This window comes from Uranotaenia lowii, chromosome 1 (genome assembly GCF_029784155.1).
Source record: "Uranotaenia lowii strain MFRU-FL chromosome 1, ASM2978415v1, whole genome shotgun sequence".
Taxonomy (NCBI): Eukaryota; Metazoa; Arthropoda; class Insecta; order Diptera; family Culicidae; genus Uranotaenia; species Uranotaenia lowii.
Window position 1 is genome coordinate 142,148,930 of NC_073691.1, and position 24,595 is coordinate 142,173,524.

Below are 24,595 nucleotides of genomic sequence, written 5' to 3' on the forward strand. Positions count from 1 at the left end.
GTAGAAGATTTGTAGAAATCTTTCGAAATTATTTCTCATCGACATAATGGCCAACTTGAAAGAGAAGAAGCTGTGTGGAGAGTGCCAACTGGTGATAAACGATCTGGAACCTATCGGATGTGGATTTTGTGGCAACTATTTTCACATCAGCCAGCAGTGCTGTGGGTTCAACATTCGACTCAACAGAGAACTGTTCACACAGGGTAAGGTAATTTTTATCTGCTCCCCATGTCGAACCGAGCTTAACGGGCGTAGCATCCGTTGTTACATTGATGACATTTCAATTAATGATGGTAACCCCGGCCCGGAAAATGATTTCCCTGGTACTGTTCTCGAGAAACTGACGCTTCAACTTGATTTATTGTCAAAAAAAGTTGATGACATGGCTCTCAAGCAAAATCCTCCAAAGACGTTTCAATCGTTCCCTCCACTGAAAGGGACACCACAAACGTATCAATCACCAAACCTTAAGCGTCGCCGTGGAAATGATGGAGTATCACTATATTCTTCTACAATGACTGGAACGAAGTCTGTTGATCTCAGCGATCTTTCAGTCCCTTTCATTGTCCCTCCACCCCCGAAACCTAAATTTTGGCTATACTTAGCTGGACTTCAGCCCCAGATAACGGATGAGGATGTTGGCAAAATAGTATCCCGCTGCTTGGACTTATCTGTACCAGTAGATGTGAAACGACTGCTTCCAAAAGGCGTAGATGGCTCGTCCAGACAATACGTCTCTTTCAAAATCGGTCTGGATCCAGTCTACAAAGATGTAGCATTGTGCCCAACGACGTGGCCTTCGGGTATGCTCTTCCGGGAATTTGTGGATCAGCCAAAAAACTTCAACCGACGGCCTATGACTCCTGTTCCATTGGTTCAACTTATCCAGCCGACTGTGGAAGCAACTACCCCGAATTCAATCAGCACGGTTCGGTCATCTACAGCACCGATCTCTTCGAAGTAGCCGCCGCTTCTTGGGTTTCTGCACTGGGACGCAACGAATTGAGCACTTTGGAGACCTCAGAGCCCCTCGACTCAGTCGCGCAGTTTCCAGCCAGCGTCATCAGCCGTCCCAGCCCTGAGTTCGATCGTGGTAATGAGGCTCTCCAGCCTGCATTCCCAGGCAAGTATTTATTTTCTTCGAGAACATTATCTCTGTGTGATAATATTTTACACCATCACAGACGCTTCGAGAGCTACCAGCATTTATTTCCCGCAAGAGCCTCAGCATTTTCTTCTTGGGATTCAACACCAGGATGCATCGACTTGAGCTTTATGGAGACCCCGAAGCCCTTCGACTCAGTCGCGCTGTTTCCTGCCTGCGTCTTCAGTCGTCCTGGCCCTGAGTTCGTTGGAGGTGACGGGGTTCTCCAGGCCTCCTCTCCAGGCAAGTACCAGCTTATGTTAAGAACATGCCCTTCGCGTATCCTGTTTCCACTCTACCACAGATGCACTCCGTCAAATCTTCCGGACCTCGTTAATCCTATGACTTCCTCTGGGCCTCCAGCACCGGGACGCAACGAACTAGGAATTACGGAGACCCCTGAGCCCTTCGACTCAGTCGCGCTGATTCCAGCCAGCGTCAACAGTCGTCCCGGCCCTGAGCTCGTCTGTGGTGAAGGGGTTCTCCAGCCTGCGTTATCTGGCAAGTATTATATCACCGACAGTTCTTCTCCGCCTGATGGAATTTGCCTTTTTAGTGATCATCGTTCCTGTTGTGCTTCTGAATCAGCCGACTCGATTAACATTTACTATCAGAATGTTGGTGGTGTCAATTCTTGCTTGATTGACTATTTCCTCGCCACTTCGTGTTCCTGCTACGACATTATCGCCTTTACCGAAACATGGCTTAACGACCGCACTCTATCTAGTCAGGTTATCGGCTCTGATTACGCAGTGTTTCGTTGTGATCAAAGTCCACTCAACAGCAAAAAGTCGACCGGAGGCGGTGTGTTACTTGCCGTTAAATCTAAACTCCCCGCCATGCTTATTGAAGACGATTCTTGGGTTAATCTGGAAATTCTTTGGACCCGCATCGATCTTGGAGATCGGAAACTTTATGTTTGCGTAGTGTACGTGCCTCCTGATCGTTCCAGTGACCTGGTTGTAGCCGATTCTTTTTCACGTTGCCTCTTTAAAGTCAGTTCCATTTGCTCTCCTGAAGATGACATCCTCGTCATCGGCGACTTCAACATGCCTGGCTTGAAATGGTGCTCTTCACAAGGCGGCTTTCTGTTTCCAGATCCTGCGCGTTCTTCTTTCACGGCGCCCTGCAGTGTCTACTTAGATGCCTTAAGCACAGCGACTCTACGTCAGATAAATAACATTGAAAACGAGAACGGCAGGATGCTTGACCTCTGCTTTGTTAACGAAGGGTTCAGGACTCCGACGATCAATTTAGCTCCCGCTCCACTCGTCAAAGCTGTCCTACATCATCCAGCTCTAGTGGTCTCACTCGGTGCCGCTAGGTTATATTCTCCCATTGAGAAAACGTCTTACTATAAAGATTTCAAGAATATGGATTTCGAAGCTATATCGCGGGTTCTGGAATCCATTGAATGGGAAGTCGAGCTCGATCTTTCTGATCCCAACGCAGCTGCAGAGACATTTACGAATATCCTTAGTTACACCATCGATCGCCATGTGCCGAAACGTAACGTAGGTGCTAATCTACGGACTCCGTGGGTCACTAAAGAACTGCGGCAACTCAAGACAGCTAAAAAACGTGCTCTTCGTAACTATAACAAGCACAAGTCGCTCTACGCTCAGAACGAATACCGCAAACTGAACTCGGCATATGAAAAGACCAGTAAGCGCTGCTACCAAAATTATCTTAATCGGCTACAGCGAAACTTCAAGACCAGTCCGAAAAAAATTTGGAAGCACGTAAAAAATCAGCGGAAAGAAATAGGGCTCCCGTCCCACATGTTTCTGGACAACAACACAGCTGATTCCGACCCCGAAATTTGTGAGCTCTTCGCCGGGAAATTCTCAAGCGTCTTTACAACTGAGGGCATTTCTTCAGAGCAACTAACCAGGGCTGTCCGGAATATTTTACCTCTAGGTTCATCTTTGAATGGATTCCTTATTGAAGATGCAGCCATCTTGAAAGCGACAGCAAAGTTGAAAAATTCAACCTCTACGGGCCCGGACGGTATACCAGCAACTTTTTTAAAACGTTTTATGCCACTTTTGCTGACTCCCATCAAATATATTTTTCAATCATCGCTGGACAACGCAATTTTTCCCTCATTGTGGAAGGAAGCTCATATGTTTCCTGTCCACAAAAAAGGGGACAAGCGAGATGTTAGCAACTACCGTGGGATATCAGCTCTATGCGCGATATCCAAACTCTTCGAACTGGTTGTTATGGATCCTATTTTCTCGTTCTGCAAGCCTCACATTTCCAACGACCAGCATGGATTCATGCCGAAACGATCCACAACTACCAACTTACTGAGCTTCACATCTTTCATTCAAGACTGCTTTGCCAGGAAGACCCAAACTGACGCCATTTACACTGATCTCTCTGCTGCGTTCGACAAGGTGAACCATGATATTGCTATTGCAAAGCTCGGACGCTTAGGATTCTGTGGATCTCTTCTGGATTGGTTCCGGAGTTATTTAATGGGGCGGAAATTATCCGTTCGAACTGGTGAATCCTTCTCCAGGCAATTCCCTGCCCCTTCAGGTGTGCCCCAAGGAAGCCATTTAGGACCGATAATTTTCGTAATCTACTTCAATGACGCACTCTCGCTTCTGGACGGCACCAAACTCTTTTTTTTTTTTTTTTTTTTTTTCTTTTTGATAGGAGTTTAACCCGTTAAGGTCGGCACCAAACTCGCTTATGCTGATGACCTCAAACTTTTTCACGCCATAAACAACCAAGACGACATCGACTTTTTACAGCAGCAATTTTCCGAATTCGCTCACTGGTGCGACATTAACTGCCTGCCTTTGAACCGCAGCAAATGCTCGGTTATGACATTTTCCCGTAAGCGGCACACTCTTCATGCTGAGTACATCCTTGGAAGCGATACCATCACCCGAGTCGAACACATCAACGATCTAGGAGTTATCCTCGATCAACGGCTGGAGTACAAGACTCACACGAACTATGTTGTTGACAAAGCTTCTAGAAACCTTGGATTCCTGTTTCGCATGGCCAAAGACTTTAAAGACGTGTACTGCCTTAAAAGTCTTTATTGCTGCATAGTTCGTTCCATCCTCGAGTACGCATCAGCTGTCTGGTGCCCCTTCTATCAGAACGGAGCTGAACGAATCGAGGCTATCCAGCGGCGCTTCCTGCGGTATGCACTACGTCACCTGAATTGGCACGATCCGTTTCGTCTGCCAAGCTACGAAAATCGTTGCCGCCTCATAAATTTGGATACGCTTCAAGTTCGTAGGAACGCTACTCGAGCTCTGGTTGTGGCTGACCTGCTGACATCAAGAATTGACTCTCCCACGCTGCTGGAGGCTGTCCCTCTTAGTGTACGACCCCGAGGATTAAGAAACCAGCATTTGCAGCTTTACGTTCCCATTCGTCTGAACAACTATGGGGCCAACAGCGCTTTTGTGGGAATCTTAAAAACTTTTAATCGTTTTGCTGAGCATTTTGACTTTGACGTTTCGAGAAATGTGTTCCGAAGGAAAATATTAGACGTGTCTAGAACTGTGTCGAGTGGATTTCAATTTTAGAAAGTTAATTAGGATTAAGTTATCATTTGGATCAACATGTGATCCGTTGATTTTTTTATACAAATAAACAAATAAACAAATGCAAAATTATGGCAATTATGCCAAATTAGTGTATGCACCCACTTTCCGATGATAAATTATGAGAAAAACAACAAGAATGAAAAAAAACTAATATAGTTGCTTAAATTTGTGCAATCGACAATATTGAGTTTTTCTGATCAATTTCTATTCCAAATCTTATATATAAAAATGAAGGCATTTTCATTGTAGCACCATCACGCATTAACGGGCGGGCGGAATGAAGTGAAAGTTCAGTATAAGATTTGAAATTCGAATCGAAACTTTTCCGTCTGATAGAACCAAAGTCTTATAGGGGAGATGGGGACATAATGGCCACCTTAAGGAAAACGCTTATTTAACCATAGAGAACAGCTGTAATATGTGAATTACATCATTGTTTCGTGTTCAGACACTCAAATAGTCTATTGCCTTATTGGATGAAACTTGAAAAAGTAGATAAAAACGTTTAAAAATGCATTTTAAAAATTTTTGCCGATTGCTGAAAACCAGTCACTGTAGAGCAGGGTGGCCAGCGAGTTTCCATTTTCAAATTCCCGGTTTTTTCCCGGTTTTCCCGAATCAAATTTTATGGTTTCCCTCGATTCAAAAAGCGCGAATAAATATGTTCATTTGACAAAAACTGAAGATGTGTATATGCAAGTTGAATGTAAAAGTATGAGAGGACTTAATTCTTTTAAGTTCAATCTTGAAACTCAAAAGTTATTCGAATTATGGCGATCGTAGTTGTCCGAACCTTAACCGAAAAGTGTTACTTTCTTTTCAGTCTTTCATACCATCTTCGTTTTTTATAAGAGGAACTGCTATATTGTTATTATTCGCATGGATAAATCATAGTTTTGATATGCTGCCATATAATACTTTTAAAATTTTAAGTTGAAATTCTAAATTTTTCTATTGAAATCTACAGACTGACATTCTGATATTTTTTCTTCTAAAGCTCTTAAAACAGATTCAGATTAACCTTATTCATGATAAGCAATCTAATATTTTATTGCGGTTCTCATGTTTAATACTGAATGCGCTTAATTCTAGATTATATGTCCTATCTCAAAAATGCATGTTTTTATTCGATTTTTTATGTAATCACACAACTTGTTCTCTAGTTACATATTCTGTCTTCTGTGCGTTTATCAATTAACCGAATAAAATGGTGGCATCTTTTTTTCTGGCATTTTTCCCGCATGCGACAATTCTCAGTTTTCAAAAGTTAAAATTGAGCAAAAATTAAATAAGTTCTTCGAGGTCATGTCGTTTTTCAGAAATTTGATTTTGATTTTGAACTTACGTTTTTGACAGTTTTTCGTGTTTTAGTACATAAAACTCAAACAAAATATTAGATTTTTTTTTAGAATTTTGTATAATGTTTTGTTAATGAAATGAAAATTTGAAGTATGGATGATCATTTCTGATTTTGAGGTGCTGTAAACTAAATTGAAATCAGCTGAAAATAAGTAAAGCCTCGCCAAAAAAAATTATCATTGTTCAATCTATTTAAAAACTACCATTGATCATTAGATTTTTGTAAAAATAGCTTTTCAGTAAATTTGTCGACCGAGGTAAGACTTCATGGCTAAATAACTGAATTCATATCTCTCGTTTAACGTTCTATTAAAATTTTTTTTTTCATCAAATAATCCGATTTTGTAGTCGGACTCTTCAAAATAACTCCCCCAGTGTAAATGTGTTTGATAGATTTCTGCTAATTTTTCCAAGTTTCGTTTTATTATTTTAATTGAATGATTATTCATGATTAGGCAAAGTCAGCCTATCGACTTTGCTTCTTCTAGACAATAATACGGTGTGGGACAAATGGTCTTGTGCGCCAAAAAGTTTTCTCAAATCACGCTCTTGGCTCATTTTCAACACCTTTCATGCTTCCTAATCTAATCTATCCGTCTATAATTTTCATTACTTTCATTTGATATTCTTCCTATTAGAATGTATAGTTCACCGAAATGCCATTAATCATTCAATTAAAATCATAAAAATCAGCGGTGATAATCTGTTAACACAAGTTTTGTTTTAGTATAACGAGTTTTTCTGAAAAAAAAATTAGCTCCTGATGCCGATTTGAGCTTAGTCAATTCTGGACTAGTGTATAGTTCTAGTTATAAGATAGATGATAAGCTTGAATCTTAGTTTTTGAGATGTGTATTCTATAGAAGACTGTCTGATTTCAACATATGAATTCACATCACAATTCAAATTTTTTAAATCCTTTCACTTATTTCTTCATTCAGCTTTTTAAGTTATATATTTTCCAAATACTCGCAAAGAAAGTGCACAATGATAAAAATCTTAAATTAATTAACGCTATAAAAACTAACTACCAAGACTTAAAGTATTAAAACTTCACAGTTGTAAAACGTTTATTTAATTTAAAAACATTTTTATATTCACTGCAGTGCACAATATGCTTGAGCAAAGAAATAAGCTAAGTTTTTGGTCGAGACATCTCGATTTTTCAAATATTCTCGACTTTTCCCGGCATTTTACTAATTAATATAAAATCCCGACATTTTCATGCTCCTCCCAAATGATTCACAATCTTGCAATAAACGACTATAGATTGTAAACTTTCTAAGGGAAAGTTCAGTCATGATGATATGGATGAATTTTAGGATTTAATAATCCATAAAAATTTTTCCCGGTTTTGATTTGAAATTCCCGTTTTTTTCCCGGTTTTCCCGATCTCATTTTAAATTTTCGGTTTTTTCCCGGTTTTCCCGGTTCGCTGGCCACCCTGCTGTAGAGGCATAATGAGAAACCCCCCGAGGCAGTATGAGCACCATTAATGAAGGCATAATGAGCGTTTTCTGCCGGGGATTCTAGCAGCGAATTCGACTCGATGAAGTCAACTGAGTAATAGAGCTACAGCTTAACTTGCATCGTCTGTCGATTTGACCTATTGGTAAGATGTCGGAGAGGTAATCAGTAGGCTGGAATTCGATTCCTGGTGGAGGTGATTTTTTTTGTCATTTATCATTCATGATCATGATTGCACTAAACGATGAGGCGTAGATTCATCAAACAAAGCAATAACAAAATAATCTAGGTCTGTTTGTAGAATTCATAGAATTAACACATGCTCAGACATTATGTTTCTGGTGTTTTGTTTGACGGATGATGCTTTGATGCTATTAGCCGTATAATGTAACAAAAAAAAAATCAATCATGAATGGTATGTGCAAAAAAAAATCCCCTGGAACAGGAATCGAACTCGAGTCTACTGATTACCTCTCCGACATCTAACCAATTGGCCAAATCGTCAGACGATACAAGTTAAGCTGTAGCTCTATTATTCAGTTGACTTCATCGAGTTGAATTCGCTGCTAGATTCCCCAGCAGAGAATGCTCATTATGCCTTCATTGAAAGTGCTCTGTTCGCTTCCAGTGAACAAATTAAAGTAAAAACGAATTGATTAAAGTGGAGAATCAATAAATTGATTAAAGTGGAAATTCAAAAATTTTATGATGATGAAAATTGAGAAACAATGTGTAGATCATGTTGCAACGCGTACATTTCAGATCAAGATGATTTAACCCTTCGTTTCATAAAGTAACAAATTTGCAACAATGAATGTATGGAAAAAGTGAAAAATCGTATTTTATTTTATTTTTTTTTCTTGATGTTCTCATCCTTTCCAACTGTTTAACACGATTTTTGAGGAAAAATAAAAAATCATGAAATGAAGGGTTGAAGGTCATAAATGCTTATTTGGTGGTGCTCAAAAATTATAATATTTTCGTCACTTGAGAACCTAGCTGGTTATTATTTAATATTTCTGTAAAGATGAAAAGGATATTTCTTTTTTGGTGAAAAATTAATACTATGGGTAGTAGGAAACAATTCCTTATGAAAATTTGTTTAAGAAAATACGTACTTATGTATAAAAAAGGAGTGCTCATTATGCCCTGGGTGCTCGTTATGCCCTCATCTCCCCTATATTTTTTTGCATGTTACGAAGTTTGGAATTTTTATTTAATTTCAAATAAAAAACGGCTGTTTCCAAACCTAAAAAAATATTTAAAACCAAAAGATTGGCATAAAACATTGTAAAACTGAAACAACCTTACCGGCAAAACTCTCAAACAGCCAGTGCCCTGAGCAACAGTTTGAGCAACTCCTTCAGGTGTTATTGTGCATTGCAAAATACAAATACGGATTTGCAAAATGCTCTCGAGAGCACTCGGGGTGGATTTGTGCCCACTCGAGCAAATGCATCTTGTTGCTGTGTTTTCCATTATTTTTAGTAAGATCCCCCTTTTGCAGTAAGAAGAAACAAAACCAAGTAATTGTCCGGTGCTTTTCCCTTAATTGAATCATTTGTTGACAAACGGCTTGATATTTCTCTAGACAGCTTGCTTCGACTTGTCATCACATTCTTCTGCACCCCGGCACAAATTGCTCTCAAGGCAAAATCATTTTCAGCGAAATTCCAGTAGTTTCAGTAAAAAATCAGTGCACCGACGTAACAGTTAATGTCTCGAAAATGGCTCGAATTATTCACTCTCAACTTGCCAAAAGTGGAACTCTTTGCCAAAAACCAAGGGTGAGCAAAGATTGAAGAGTGTGGTTAATTTAGTTCGGCACTGATGTCGCACGCAAAGTCGAGTTCGCGACTTAAAAAATCGCTCTGAATCAGGGAGATTTGCAAGATAAACACCCCGGGAATCTCGGAACTCGAAGCGGTTGCAGCATTTTTACGACACACTTCGAACGGCGTTTCTTTCACCTGCCGAGCGCAATTCACTTTCGCCGTCAGCGAAAAAGAAAAGACACAAGTAAAAACGAACCAGTTTATGTGTGGCGGATTAATTTCCGCCCATATGGACCGTATTCCCCAAATCTGGCTGCATTGGGTTTGTTTATTTCTGATGCCACCTTCGTCGTCGTCTTCGTCGTCAGTTCGATAAAAGGGCTATAACCCACACCTATTCTGCAAGGTCGAGGATTCATTTCTTTCCCAGCAGGAATCAACAAAATCCATCCCGTCTAGACAAGGAGTGCCGATTCCGGTACAGACACTGATTGCCCTAAATGGATTAAATTAGCATATGTTCTGAAAATTTCAGTTTTTTTCTCTTTTCGTTATTACTTCTGGAGACACAAGAAACCCCATCAAGGAAAGATTTTTTTCAAGACTAGTGGCCCTAAGTTGATAGGGAATTATAAAACCTTTGACTTGATATAATTTTGGGGAAACATCGACTAAGGGACAAAAAAAAACTATGGAAAAAGATAATAAACATAGAGTCCACCCGGGGTATCTGAATGGGAGGTCATAGTTCGCTCCACTCCCAGTCCTCATAAACAAATTCTCTCTCAGCATGTTTTCACATGTTTCTTTCAATCTTGATGAACAATGATTATCTTTTCTCATTTAGTTTAGATGGGGTTTGTTCAGAAGATCCTTATCCTTGATTCCTTGATTCTTACTCGTCACGAACCCCCTTTTTTTCTTAGGACTTCTACGCTTCCACATATTCTGAGGGTTTTTTTTATGTCTGTTGGGGAGAGACCACTGCGACCAGTTGTTTGATCTTTTGTAGCATTATTGCGCATTATTTCTTGACTTGAACCACGTTTACCCTACCCTATTCCCGTGGGCTTTCCCTGTCCGCAAAATACAATTTCCCATACAACATTCACTGTGGAAAAAGTCGTGTTCATGTTCGCAGGTCAAGGTCAAGGTCATGGTCAAGGTCATGGTCGCAGCACGTAGAAAACGACAGTTTTTTATGCTCCTCTCCACCACGCATGCAACGCAACATACTAACGAAACCCACTACGCAATAGATTTTGCCCTTATTTTGAAGTTTTATTCGTAGGGTCGGATGAAAACACTTAGTATCTATTCAAATAACCTTTACATAGGTTACTTCTGTTTAACTTAAAATGCTTGTCACTAGTCCATGGCTACAACGGAGCTCGGATACTGCTGATATTTAACCTCTGAAACCCGAGATAGTTGCGCAAGAGCTTTCTGGAAGGCAAGACACTAGACACAAGCTGTGAGGTAACCGTTTGCGATGACTTATGTATTTCGGCGAATACTTCATATTCCAATACCATATTTTTTGTTAGTCGATGGACATTGTGGCAAACTCCATTTTTTTTTAAATGGATAATGCTTCTCCCTTAAATTCACCTTGAACATATCACGGAATACCATTACGCTTTTCTTAGCCAATGAGAAGCTGATACTTTGCTAGATCACTTCACAGCAAAACTCTTAGACGAAGTGCCCCTGAGCGAAACGATCTTTCCTTTGACGATTCATGATCCCACCTGTCCTTGTAATTTCTTGAGGTTTCTTTTGCTCGTCGTGTGCCGATCGAATGCAGCTGTTTCTTTACGTGCGCCCTTGTTACAGCACAAGTTCTGGAATGAACGCAACGACTTGGATGATTCCCGACTCCCGACTATGATGTCATCTTACTCCGACTCAACTAACTCGCCTTGTGACACTCGCAGGGAACGGCTTTACTCGGATACTCCACGATAATAAGGCTATCATACCGTCAAGCGACGCATCCGAGAGATCAACTACGTAGAAGGCAAAGGTTCACCATGTCAAAGGGTAACTACCCTTTGACTCCCGGGAGCGTAGCGCCGACTCCGAATACGACGGTTCTGCCAATACGTTTTGAAAGGCTTGACACCTCGCACTATTCTTGATCGTTTGTGCATACACCTGTGTATATAAGGCACTTAGCCGGTATTGTACAAATGACCGAAATGTAACCAGAAGTACTACACTCTACACTGTAGCACTTTTATAAATTTTATTAATTAGTGTTGAAAACGCAGGTTTCAGTGGTGGAATAGAGTTATCTTTAATCATGTTTCGTCTGTGAGGTCAGTAGAATACAACTATATTAATAAGAAATTGCTAATTGTCACATTCCACTTCTTATACTCCCTAACTGGGAAAGTACTCATTTCTTAATGAGTACTTTGATATTCTTACTCAGAATATCTGGCAACACTGTTGTGTTACCACGAACCTAATTTGAGTAGTTTCGCCTAACATGCAAACATTTGTACCGCGTTTATCATGTTCACCTGTCACCAGCAATCATTGATCTATTGTTCTCGATTGCGAATTGAACAACAAGCAAGAGGAACCAAAACAAACAACGTTTTGATTCTGCTGCAATCAGCAGCAATGTGGAAGCGGCTAAGGATCCGCCGAAACCGTCAACACCTCCCCTCAATTCGCAGATTGAGAATGCTGAACAGCTTTGCGTGCCTTGCCCTTGGTAACGACTTCGTGAGCGCATCAGCTAGCTGATCCTGAGTGGAAATGTGTCGCAAAGTTAGCTGACCGCTTCTTATGATGTCTCTGATAAAAGCATACTCAACGTCCAAATGCTTCATCCCCTGATGGGTTCGCGCCTCTTCCAGATACTGGGTGGAAGGGATGTGGCCATCCATTAACGTTAAAGGAGTGCTTACCACACCCAATTCACATAGGAAGTTTGTTAACCACAAACCTTCCTTGACTGCATGGCAATGGACTCCTATCTCAGCTTCGGTCGACGACAGACTGACGGTCTGATGATGTTTCGTTGACCACGAAATAAGATTCCCGAAGATCATGTAAGCGTAACCAACAAATGCATCTTGTTGCTGTGTTTTCCATTATTTTTAGTAAGATCCCCCTTTTGCAGTAAGAAGAAACAAAACCAAGTAATTGTCCGGTGCTTTTCCCTTAATTGAATCATTTGTTGACAAACGGCTTGATATTTCTCTAGACAGCTTGCTTCGACTTGTCATCACATTCTTCTGCACCCCGGCACAAATTGCTCTCAAGGCAAAATCATTTTCAGCGAAATTCCAGTAGTTTCAGTAAAAAATCAGTGCACCGACGTAACAGTTAATGTCTCGAAAATGGCTCGAATTATTCACTCTCAACTTGCCAAAAGTGGAACTCTTTGCCAAAAACCAAGGGTGAGCAAAGATTGAAGAGTGTGGTTAATTTAGTTCGGCACTGATGTCGCACGCAAAGTCGAGTTCGCGACTTAAAAATCGCTCTGAATCAGGGAGATTTGCAAGATAAACACCCCGGGAATCTCGGAACTCGAAGCGGTTGCAGCATTTTTACGACACACTTCGAACGGCGTTTCTTTCACCTGCCGAGCGCAATTCACTTTCGCCGTCAGCGAAAAAGAAAAGACACAAGTAAAAACGAACCAGTTTATGTGTGGCGGATTAATTTCCGCCCATATGGACCGTATTCCCCAAATCTGGCTGCATTGGGTTTGTTTATTTCTGATGCCACCTTCGTCGTCGTCTTCGTCGTCAGTTCGATAAAAGGGCTATAACCCACACCTATTCTGCAAGGTCGAGGATTCATTTCTTTCCCAGCAGGAATCAACAAAATCCATCCCGTCTAGACAAGGAGTGCCGATTCCGGTACAGACACTGATTGCCCTAAATGGATTAAATTAGCATATGTTCTGAAAATTTCAGTTTTTTTCTCTTTTCGTTATTACTTCTGGAGACACAAGAAACCCCATCAAGGAAAGATTTTTTTCAAGACTAGTGGCCCTAAGTTGATAGGGAATTATAAAACCTTTGACTTGATATAATTTTGGGGAAACATCGACTAAGGGACAAAAAAAAACTATGGAAAAAGATAATAAACATAGAGTCCACCCGGGGTATCTGAATGGGAGGTCATAGTTCGCTCCACTCCCAGTCCTCATAAACAAATTCTCTCTCAGCATGTTTTCACATGTTTCTTTCAATCTTGATGAACAATGATTATCTTTTCTCATTTAGTTTAGATGGGGTTTGTTCAGAAGATCCTTATCCTTGATTCCTTGATTCTTACTCGTCACGAACCCCCTTTTTTTCTTAGGACTTCTACGCTTCCACATATTCTGAGGGTTTTTTTTATGTCTGTTGGGGAGAGACCACTGCGACCAGTTGTTTGATCTTTTGTAGCATTATTGCGCATTATTTCTTGACTTGAACCACGTTTACCCTACCCTATTCCCGTGGGCTTTCCCTGTCCGCAAAATACAATTTCCCATACAACATTCACTGTGGAAAAAGTCGTGTTCATGTTCGCAGGTCAAGGTCAAGGTCATGGTCAAGGTCATGGTCAAGGTCGCAGCACGTAGAAAACGACAGTTTTTTATGCTCCTCTCCACCACGCATGCAACGCAACATACTAACGAAACCCACTACGAGTTAATGAGTACTTTGATATTCTTACTCAGAATATCTGGCAACACTGTTGTGTTACCACGAACCTAATTTGAGTAGTTTCGCCTAACATGCAAACATTTGTACCGCGTTTATCATGTTCACCTGTCACCAGCAATCATTGATCTATTGTTCTCGATTGCGCATTGAACAACAAGCAAGAGGAACCAAAACAAACAACGTTTTGATTCTGCTGCAATCAGCAGCAATGTGGAAGCGGCTAAGGATCCGCCGAAACCGTCAACACCTCCCCTCAATTCGCAGATTGAGAATGCTGAACAGCTTTGCGTGCCTTGCCCTTGGTAACGACTTCGTGAGCGCATCAGCTAGCTGATCCTGAGTGGAAATGTGTCGCAAAGTTAGCTGACCGCTTCTTATGATGTCTCTGATAAAAGCATACTCAACGTCCAAATGCTTCATCCCCTGATGGGTTCGCGCCTCTTCCAGATACTGGGTGGAAGGGATGTGGCCATCCATTAACGTTAAAGGAGTGCTTACCACACCCAATTCACATAGGAAGTTTGTTAACCACAAACCTTCCTTGACTGCATGGCAATGGACTCCTATCTCAGCTTCGGTCGACGACAGACTGACGGTCTGATGATGTTTCGTTGACCACGAAATAAGATTCCCGAAGATCATGTAAGCGTAACCTGATACAGATCTTCGATCATCGGAGTCGTTGGCAAAATCTTCATCAGCATATCCGATGAGTGGTTCCGATTTCGCGTTTCTGCCGAATACCAACGCTACTGCAGAATACGCTTCAGGCCTTGCCAGTGCCTATCCGCCGCGCTGGCCTGGTACTTGCTCAGTGCGCTAACCGCAGCACAGATATCTGGCCTCGAAGATGTCGCCAGATATTGTAGACAACCGATCAATTCTTTGAACGGTTGTTCGGTGATAACCTCACCATCGTTCAGTTTCATCCAGAGAACGTATGTGTCAAGCGGGGGCTTACAGTCATACCGAATCGTTGCAGAACCTTCTCGACGTATCCTGATTGCGAAATCTTGATGACGCTATTCGGAAAGTCTCGTTTGATGGTCATCCACAAGAAAGTCTTGACTTCCAGGAGATCCTTCATCTGGAATAGCCTTCCAAGCTCGGTCTTGATCCAGATAACCTCTGAAACGTCTTTTTCGGCAATCAGGATGTCATCCACGTACAGAATGAGGCTGAGTCCTCGCTTGCAGGATCGGTAAACGCAGCAATCACTCTTCAACGGATAGAAACCAAGCTTCCTTAACTCGTCGTCGAATCGCTGGTTCTAAGCACGACCCGCTTGCTTCAAGCCGTACAGGCTTTTCTGTAATCGAACGACCTACGATTTGCCGACGTCATCGTTTGGCAATTGCATGAAGATAACTCAGGGTTCTCAGGAGCGTAAAGTCTTCGTCTTCTTTAGACCACATTGCTGGTGTTAGCTGTCAATCGGGAGCGTAGAAAATGTTGAGTTAGTCAAACCGCGTTCAATTTACATAAAAAACATCAGATCATTTATGCGATGTCGGTTCTCTAATAAATCCAAATCCAAAAGGTAACAGATGTGTTCGTAATCTGGCAAATTTTCTCTCCAGCCTAGATTCCTGACAGCGAATCTCACAAAGCGTTTCTGTACTCCTTCCAGTCTGCTTATATGGACATTGTACATTGGCCTCCAGACTATACTCGCGAAATCGAATCTAGATCTTACCAAACTGACATACAGGCTTTTGATAGTGTATGGATCTTCCAATTCCCCAGCAAAGCGCCGCACTACACCGAAAAGTGCAAGTCCATCCGATACCAAGTTATTAATGTGGTCTCTGAAACTTAATCCGGAATCCAAAGTGACGCCTAAGTCCAATACGCTGGAAACTCTTTGAATGTCATCACCGCCGAGGGAGTACCTGAACAGGATCGGAGTATTTTACGGGTAAAAATAATTTCACGTCATCGGCGTAGATTAAAACGAATGAATCATTCAGGAAGTCAGGTAAGCTATTCATTAGCAAAATAAAGAGAAGTGGACCCAAGTGACTACCTTGAGGCACTCCAGAGGACGCTTTATAGGATGGAGATATAGCCGAATTTACGGAAACATATTGAAGCCTACCCTCTAAATAGGATTTTATCCAATGAAGGATATTTCCTCCTATACCAACATTCGATGATGCCTCCAGAATTTCCTTTATGCCTGCTACATCGAAAGCTTTCGACATGTCCGTATAAACGCAGTCCACTTGAAATCCTTTCACCATCCAATCCAGTACACGAGTGGTGAACTCGCAAAGGTTTGTTACCACCGATCTCCTCTTAAAAAATCCATGTTGACACGATGAAATTTTATTTTCCAAGACTGGATACAACCGTTGATATATAATCCTTTCAAAAAGTTTCGGCAAAGCAGATAGTATAGCCACTCCTCTGTAGTTTTCAGCTAACGATTTGGAACCTTTCTTGTGTATAGGAGCAACTCGCGATATTTTCCAAATCGATGGAAAAGATCCGGTACTTAGCGAATTATTAAATAGAACAAGGAGAGGACACTTGATCTCGTTGCAACAAGCCTTCAGAAACATGTTTGGTATTCCATCGGGCCCAGATGATTTTCCGGAATCTAACTCTTTTAATCCTGTTTCGATTTCATCAAGAGTCAAGCGCATATCACTTATTAAGGGATCATGTGGCATTGTAAATGAACATGATGTTTCCGCTTCTTCCAGCTTCTTCCAATCTCCAATCGTGGCTAATACCCCATCTCCATCTCCCTCTCGAAACCCGACTTTCTGGCGACGAACTCCAGTTGTGCCTTTTGGCTGACCTGGAGCATCTCATGGCTTCTGCGCTGATGATCCTCCGCATTCAGAACTTGCATGCTGACCACAACGCACAAACAAAGCACGAGAGTAACCCTCTCGGCTATCAGCTCCACCCAATTTTTCATGGGTGGACTTACCAACCTTCGCGCTGAACCATTGCGGATCCTGGGACTCCTACCGGCCGTCGGTCGTGAGCTCACGCTTGCTAACCGCAACGTGGCTCGTGACGGCATCGAATGTAACCCACTCAATCCGCGAACCTCCCCGGGCTCTGGCGGTACCTCCTGGCTGGCCGTGGACTTTTGGCTGCCTGGCCTCTGCCCTGGCTGGTCCATCTCCGCTGTCTCGGGGCCCCTAGGTTGGCTCGTCTCGACGCTGGCTGGTTCTCCATCAGCTGGCTGGCTGGCTGGTACTCATTTGATCTGAACAACCCTCAAAGTACTGTGCAGAATGATGCTGAACAGGTTCCAGGAGAAAACTGACACTACCCTCCGACGGCAACAAGCTGGATTCCGATCCGGACGATCATATGTGGACCACATCACTACGCAACGAATATTATTGGAACAAATTGACGAATACCAGGACTCTCTTCTGCTGGTGTTCGTTGAATTCGGGAAAACATTCCATGAAACAACCATGAAATCATCTGGGCTGCACTTAGACGTCCCCCGTAGGAGTTCCTGTCCATCTCATCGAAACACAGTACGAGGCATTTTCGTGCAATTTCTGTGTCTGTGTCTTGTCCGATCCAATCCCGGAAACTGCTAGAGTGAGACGAGGATGAATTTTTCACCGCTACTATTTCTCATCGTATTGGATGAGATCCTGATTGCATTGATCGACTGTGCACCGCACCGAGGATTGCCGTGGAATCCTTCAACAGTGGAGCAACTAAATGACCTTTGGCAGACGATATTATTTTGCTCGTCCAAAGACAATCGGATATGCAATGTTGAAAAGACCGAGTCGATGGAGATCAACACAGAAAGTCCCTGCAGTTTCATAGTAGCTGGGCATCAACTTGAAAAAGTGGAGTGTTTCCAGTATCTTGGTAGCCAGATAACGCCTGAGTGTGGTACCAAGGAAGACATCGAAACTCGGATCAGGAAAGCACGATCTGCATTTGCGAGTCTGCGGAACATCTGGCGCTCACGTCAGATATCTTTCGAATCGAAAATTCGAATCTTCAACTCAAACGTCAAATCCGTATTGTTGTACGGATGCCAAACTTGGTACACATATGCGGTAACTACGCGAAACCTGCAAGTATTTGAAAACCGCTGCCTGTGGAATGTCATCCGCGCTTGATGGCCTGGCAATTAGATCTCAAACGTCGAACTACATCGCCGGTGTCACCAAATGGCGCTAGAAATTGAGATTCGAGAGGAGATGGATTGGGAACACGCTTCGAAGAGATGAAAACGAGATTTGCAGAGGGGCGCTCGAATGGAATCCAGGAGGACATCGAAGGAGTCCCAAAGCTCGTGGCTGCGAAGCCTAGCCGCCGAAATCCGAACTGTTGACGAGAACCTTGACTGGGACCAAGTGAATATGCTGGCTCCCGTCAACGGCCCTATGCGCGGAGAATAGATGCGAGATCATTGAGTAAGTAAGTAAGCACGGCAAGCCACCGCGTCTCACCAGTTTGCTACTCTGAATTCACGGGTGCAATAGGACGATTCATGATATACTCTACTCACACCTTGTACTCTTCAAACTTCACCTGGGGCCGTACATTTTAGCTTCCTCCTCAAACTGTCGTTAAACGAGTGTGCTACAAGGTAAACTCATAAACGGAAACAATTTTAGAAATAGCTCTTTCATTACGACTCAAAGCCTGAGCTCTCCTCCACCGACTCGAGAATCGACATCTCCTCGTAATGAAACGAGATTCTAGCACAAACCTTTTCTATTGGTGGCGCAAAGCCTAATTTCTTCTCTAACGACTCGAGATCCGTCTCCTCCTCGCATTTACTCAAAGTTAACATACACATACCTTTCTCCTGCACGAATCAAGGCCGGATCTTTCCTATCTCTCCCCGTATCGACAGATTAACATAACCTTCATCTTATTGGTTCATGGGCTGATCTGTGTTCGTGAAACTTGAGCAAACATCCGGCTGTTATGGTTCGAAGTAAAATTTCCATCTTATAAAACAAAATTTGTGATTCTAGGCCGTGCCTCTATAACCAACTCGAGGTCCAACCCCTTATCATCAGGATTCGAGGTTCGACACTTTTTGCTCGTCAGTTTCTTCGGGCCTTTAGCAATCTTCTGATTCTACAACTTACAGTACTTATCGAACATGGTGATCCTTCTGATCGTTGCCGCTCTCTCGTTCATTGGATCGAAATCTAAGTTCGTTTTATCTAACGTTTCCTTGAAAACTTGTGTCCGCTTTTTGAAATTCCGAGGCAAATCTGTGCAATCCATGACGAATTGTTCATCTGCATCATGTAGGATCTATCGCAACGCCCATCCAGGCCCATCCATGGCGGTGATCTCAACAGACCAACTACAATTCCTGTGCTTCCTGTTATTAAATATAAGCAGCAATTAGCGAAACCTTCTTAGAACGATATATTTGTGTTAACCTAGATTAAGCTGACTGAAATATTTTCGTTGACATATTTACTTCTTACTTTTGACTGTGCAAGACAAACTCCATGCAAATTTTCTTCTCACAACCGTAAGGACGGCCATTCTAATGATATCGGCACCGGTAGAAGATGATCCAAGAAATGTCAGGTAATAACAAAAGTAATAATAATTAAATCAAAAGCAGGCAAACGACCGGGACGGAACCGGGAGTGATTTATAGTAAAACGACATCTTGGGAATGGGTTTACGATTGCGAGTTTATTTCATATGTAAACAACATTCTATTTCCACCTGTGGGTTGTGACCCGTTCGAAGAACAAATAAATAGTTAAAAAAAAAGAGTAAACAGTAAAGGCTATTTGTAAAATGTGCAACCGTCTCTTCCGGAAAAGATATTTCTCACTTGAAAACATTTTGCCTTTGACACTTGAATCAAAGTTTCTTATCTTCGATTGGATCCTACCAACAAATTTGGTTAAATTTAGGGATAAATCTGAGTCTCTTAAGCTACCAATTTAAAATCGAAGTATTTCTTTCTTTAAAATGGTCTACATTTGTTTCTGAATTTAAAAATGCATTAACGCCCAATTTTTCCAGTATTTTAAATTTAAATCTTGATTGGATCCACGGAACGCTTCCTAATCAACTGCTCGCCCATTTTGAATAATGACAGCGGGAGCCGTAAAACAGAGCTACTAGCAAATAATAAATCATACTTCTACGTTGCATCTTAAGTTGGTTTAACGTGCGTTTTGCAAGTTGAGTAATGTGTACTTTGTAGCACCGTTTGTTAGGCAGGAAGTAAATTTGACTCGGCACTGGATATGGAAATAAATAGGTAATTGTAGACCCAAATGAAGATCATTAGCCAAATTGTTCGATGCACCCGCGCTGTACCTTCATTTATACCATCTCACGGATCCCGTAACAGGAACGGAACACACGTGCTTCGGTTGGCAGTCTAAATTTCAGTATTTGTTGTGGGTTTTAATTACGCTAAACAAACGTTCATTAGGGCCGTTGCGAGCTGCAGCAAATATTTAACACTGTGAGCTGGGAGCCGTTTGAAGATTCTGCTTTGCCTTCCATGAATCCAAACCAAAAAGAAGTGTATTTGTGAGAGACAAACAAGCCGAATAACGTATTCAGAGTAAAAATTAATCTGTAAGATTTAAGGTTAGATTCAGATTTTCAATAAATATTTTTTTCAAATTCAGATTTAAGATTCCAAGCTCCACAGATTTCAGATAGCTTAATTCTGTGGATCTAGGATTCTAGGAAAGGATTTCACTTGAATATTAAAGTTGGAATTTTAAAAATATTTACCGAATAAAAAATATCTAAAAATGCTAAAACGCAACTTACCTGAGAATGTTCGGGTGCGAAAGTTTGTTCAGCAGTTGCACCTCCCGCAGCATGTTGGGTCGATTGGCTCGGCGTTGATTCATCTTGAGCACCATCACATCTCCAGTTGTTCGATGCGTCACCTGTAAGAAAAAAAGCCGTTAAAATGTGTGATAGAAAAAATGAAAGGTAAAATTTTTTTCGCTGGTTTTTGAATTCATAGGCGTTTATCAGTAAGTATTTTAAAGAAAATAAAAATATCACGCTAATTGCAACAATAAAAAGTGAGAACATACTACAACTCTCTCGACTCATTTGCGCCACGACCATCGTTAAGAGCTGCATTAACTCGGGCCATCCTCAGCAGATGATAATCTTAGCCCCTGGAAGGTTCAAGCTAGTTTGAAAATGAGCACCACGGTTGCTAAAGTGCAACTACCGAATAGTAAAATTAAGCAGCAATTAGCATGTTACTTTTTCTTCTATGCACGACGCGGTGCATAAAGCTATCATAAGCGCACAAAAAACAACTACTGCTACCGCCCCTCGACGTTCGAGGGGTACTCCTAAATTGTTTGGAAATTGAATCCGCGTGGGATTCGCCTCAGAGGAAAAAAAAAACAGCCGGGTTTTTGACCGGGAGGGAAACTGCAGCAGGGTAGTACTTGTCAAGTTTCACTTTTTTGCACATTTCTGTTGATGTGTTTATCCATGCTGCCAAACATGCAATTGAGATGTTTGTTTTTGAGCTGAAGTATTACGAAGGCGGTGAAGTGTATGCTGTGAAAGCTTTGGAAAAACCATCTCCACCATACGGGCTTCGATCAAAACGTTCTGAAAACGTTGAGCGATGCTTTATTTCAGCATGTGAGATCAGGACGAAGAAAACCGAATCAAAAAGATGCATCTTCGGTTGTTTACCTCTCGGATATGACTGAACACCTCCTCTGCAACTAGTCGGCCAGTCGTGTCACTGCAAGCCGGGCAGATTGGACAGAGTCATAAACTGGGCTATGTAAGAATCCTTCTCACCATGCATCCTCCTAACCCCATTCCTGACGCTCAGGATCAAACGATAGGCTTTCTCCCACTTAGTTGCCATCGAGACCTCCCAAGCGCAATCTCTTACGTTGAACGTGTTCTTATTGCCGTAGCAATGAACGTTTTCTTCAAGCAGAACCGAGATGGGCGTAACTTCCCACTACTCTTCCGAAGATATGATCCTACATCTGTTGATAACCCGCAGATTCATCAATCTCTCATCAAGCCTCCGTAACATACGATGCTTGTCCAGGAGGACTTAACAGACCGATTTACTATGTCACAGAGTTGTAGATGTCACACTCGATGAAATCTCTCTTTCTGCTGTAGATGTACACAGGGACTTGATTATGCGTTTGGATTCAATGCTTCACAATCCAACGGTAATAGTACACGCTATTAAGTTGGTGATTCGTCGTGTGGGTCTTTGCCGATTTCCTTCCGAAATTTCTTGTTGCTGGTTGTTTTTCTCAGTCACGGGCTCGCAAGGCCCGCAGCTAACCCCACTGTCTCGCAGAAGGACCGTCGTGATGTTGCTGTTTTTGGTCTCGAACACCACCAGGACGATGAACATGGACATGGAGAACAGACGCGTACGGAGCCCCGTATCTCAGTTAAAATGCGACCATAGCATCCATCGGGTTGGGTACCCGATCTAAGGTTGCTCGCACCCCAGCTAGCATCACGGGGAGGAAGAGAATCGGAGTTGTAAGACAAGAGGTGATATGACCACTACCCAAAGTGTAGTGGAAGAATTGGTACATCCGGGTGTTTAGGTACCAGTACTCGGGTGTGAGAGTGAAGGTCCAACACGCGTTCGGGGGGTCATGTCCCTGAACTGCAGATGCGACCGGAAGGAGAGCGATCGCCTACTCGTTTTGCGTTTAGGAGGATCAAGTCCCGACTCGCAAAATGAATAGATGCGGAAAGTGGTAACTATGGTAGGTCTATCACTTAGAGACGTATCAAACACGTCAGTGTCAGTGTGGCATAGTATTATGCCGCAGGTGTCAGGGTTCGACACGCGTTTCGGGAAAGGTAAAGCTCTAATCGCGTGTGCGACCTAATAAGGGCGGTCTACAGCTCGATTTGCGCTTCGGGTCCGTAAAGCCCCCGACTTGCAAACTGGGTAGTTGCACTGAGTGGTGACTTAAACCAACGCTAGAAGATTCGGAGGAGTCTGAGTTTTACACATGGTTCAGGGGGGCGCCTCCTGACTCGCGTGTGGGACCAGAGAAAGTGTCGTCGACAACTCATTTTGTGTTTCTGAACTTCGTGTGGACTTCTTTTAACACAATGAGATGTCGGATCTTAACTCGTCAGAGGAGAGGTTGTGCATCGAGTCGTGTTGAAATAAGGTCATTGCTGATAGTTGATTCGGAAACGAGGAAAGGTTTCTGTGGGCAACCCCGAGTCTTCACTATAAGAGAATCGGGTCTCGAGTCGTAAGAGGAGAGATCAGGAGGGGTATAAGCGGTGACCTCGAGTCATTACGAGGAGAGGTCAGATCTCGAGTCGCTAGAGGAGAGATCGGTCCTTGAATCGTGCAGAGGAGAGGTCAACCACGAGTCGATGCGAGGAGAAGTCGGATCTCGAGTCGTTAGAGGAGAGATCAGGCCTCGAGTCGCGAAGTGAAGATGTTTATGTGGGAATCTTGAGTCATTGCGAGGAGATGTTTGTTTTGCTAAAAGTGGTCTCGTCAATGAGTATTGCCTTGGAGCGCGAACATTCCTCCCACTATTAAAGCATAGTGTGTTTAACAGCTCAAGGTGGGAACTAGGTCTGCGGCCCCAGGTGCAGTTTAGAGAGTAGGAGGTATGCACGGAGTATATCATGAGTCTTCCCATTGTATCCATGGACCCAGAGTAGCAAACTGGGGACACGCGGAGGCTCGCCGTGCCTTGGAATACAATCCGTAAACCGGGATTTACCACCTGTGGTTACCAACTAAAAAAAGCACTCAAATGCTGGCTCTGAGAAGTAGTTCAACCTCCCAGTGTTTTAGAGTGTCTGTAAATCCGTCGATTGCAAATGTACGGCTAAGAGAACTACCACCAAACTCACTAGAGGCTGTCGACAGATCCTCGCCATACCAACATAGGAGAAGTGGGGCATCTGAATACCAGTTTCCAGGCATAAAAGTCACCAGACATAAGAGGTTTCAGAGGTGTGAGGACCTGACACGCGTTTCGAGCGGTCATGATCCTAATTCGATTGTGCGACCGGAGGAAGTGCGGTTGACGACACGATTTGTGCTTCGAGACCTCCTGGACCCGATCCGAAAAAAAAAACTACTTGGGCACAGAGTATGGACCGAATGTCAACACGTGTATGAAAGGTGTCAGACACAAGTGGTTTTAGACGTAGACGAAGGAGTCAGAAGTGCCAGGTGTCGATACCTGGCGGTTCGTGGTTCGGGGGGTCGAGTCGAGACCCCGACTCTCGTGTGTGAGACCAGAGGAAGTGTGGTCGACGGCTCGTTTTGCGGTCCTAACACACGGGATTTCCTGGACTCGATTCGCAAAATGAGTAGCTGCGCAAAGTGTAGATCTCTACTCAACAAGTCGTGGAGAGTTGAGGATGTTGCTGAGAGAAGTAGATACGATTATGCTGTGGAGCGCACTAGTAAAACTGAACGACAGTTCGACTAGGGTACCAAGGTCCGCAGCCCCAGGTGTAATTTAGGAATTAGAAGGTATACGTGAAGTCTATCATGAGTAATCCCATTGCACCCATGAACCCAGAGTAGCAAACGTAGAATGAATCACCGCATCTACAGAAACGCAACCCCTCCCAAGT

The 24,595-nt window shown here is 42.7% G+C and overlaps 1 protein-coding gene across 1 annotated transcript in view; it reads right to left on the bottom strand.

Moving 5' to 3' along the window:
- Positions 1-24,595, bottom strand: part of LOC129740352 (probable serine/threonine-protein kinase roco5) — a 297,031-nt gene that overhangs the window by 53,025 nt on the left and 219,411 nt on the right. The window contains exon 3 of the mRNA XM_055732005.1: positions 20,777-20,898. Coding sequence (XP_055587980.1) covers positions 20,777-20,898 — 122 coding nt within the window. The remainder of the gene's footprint in view (positions 1-20,776; positions 20,899-24,595) is intronic.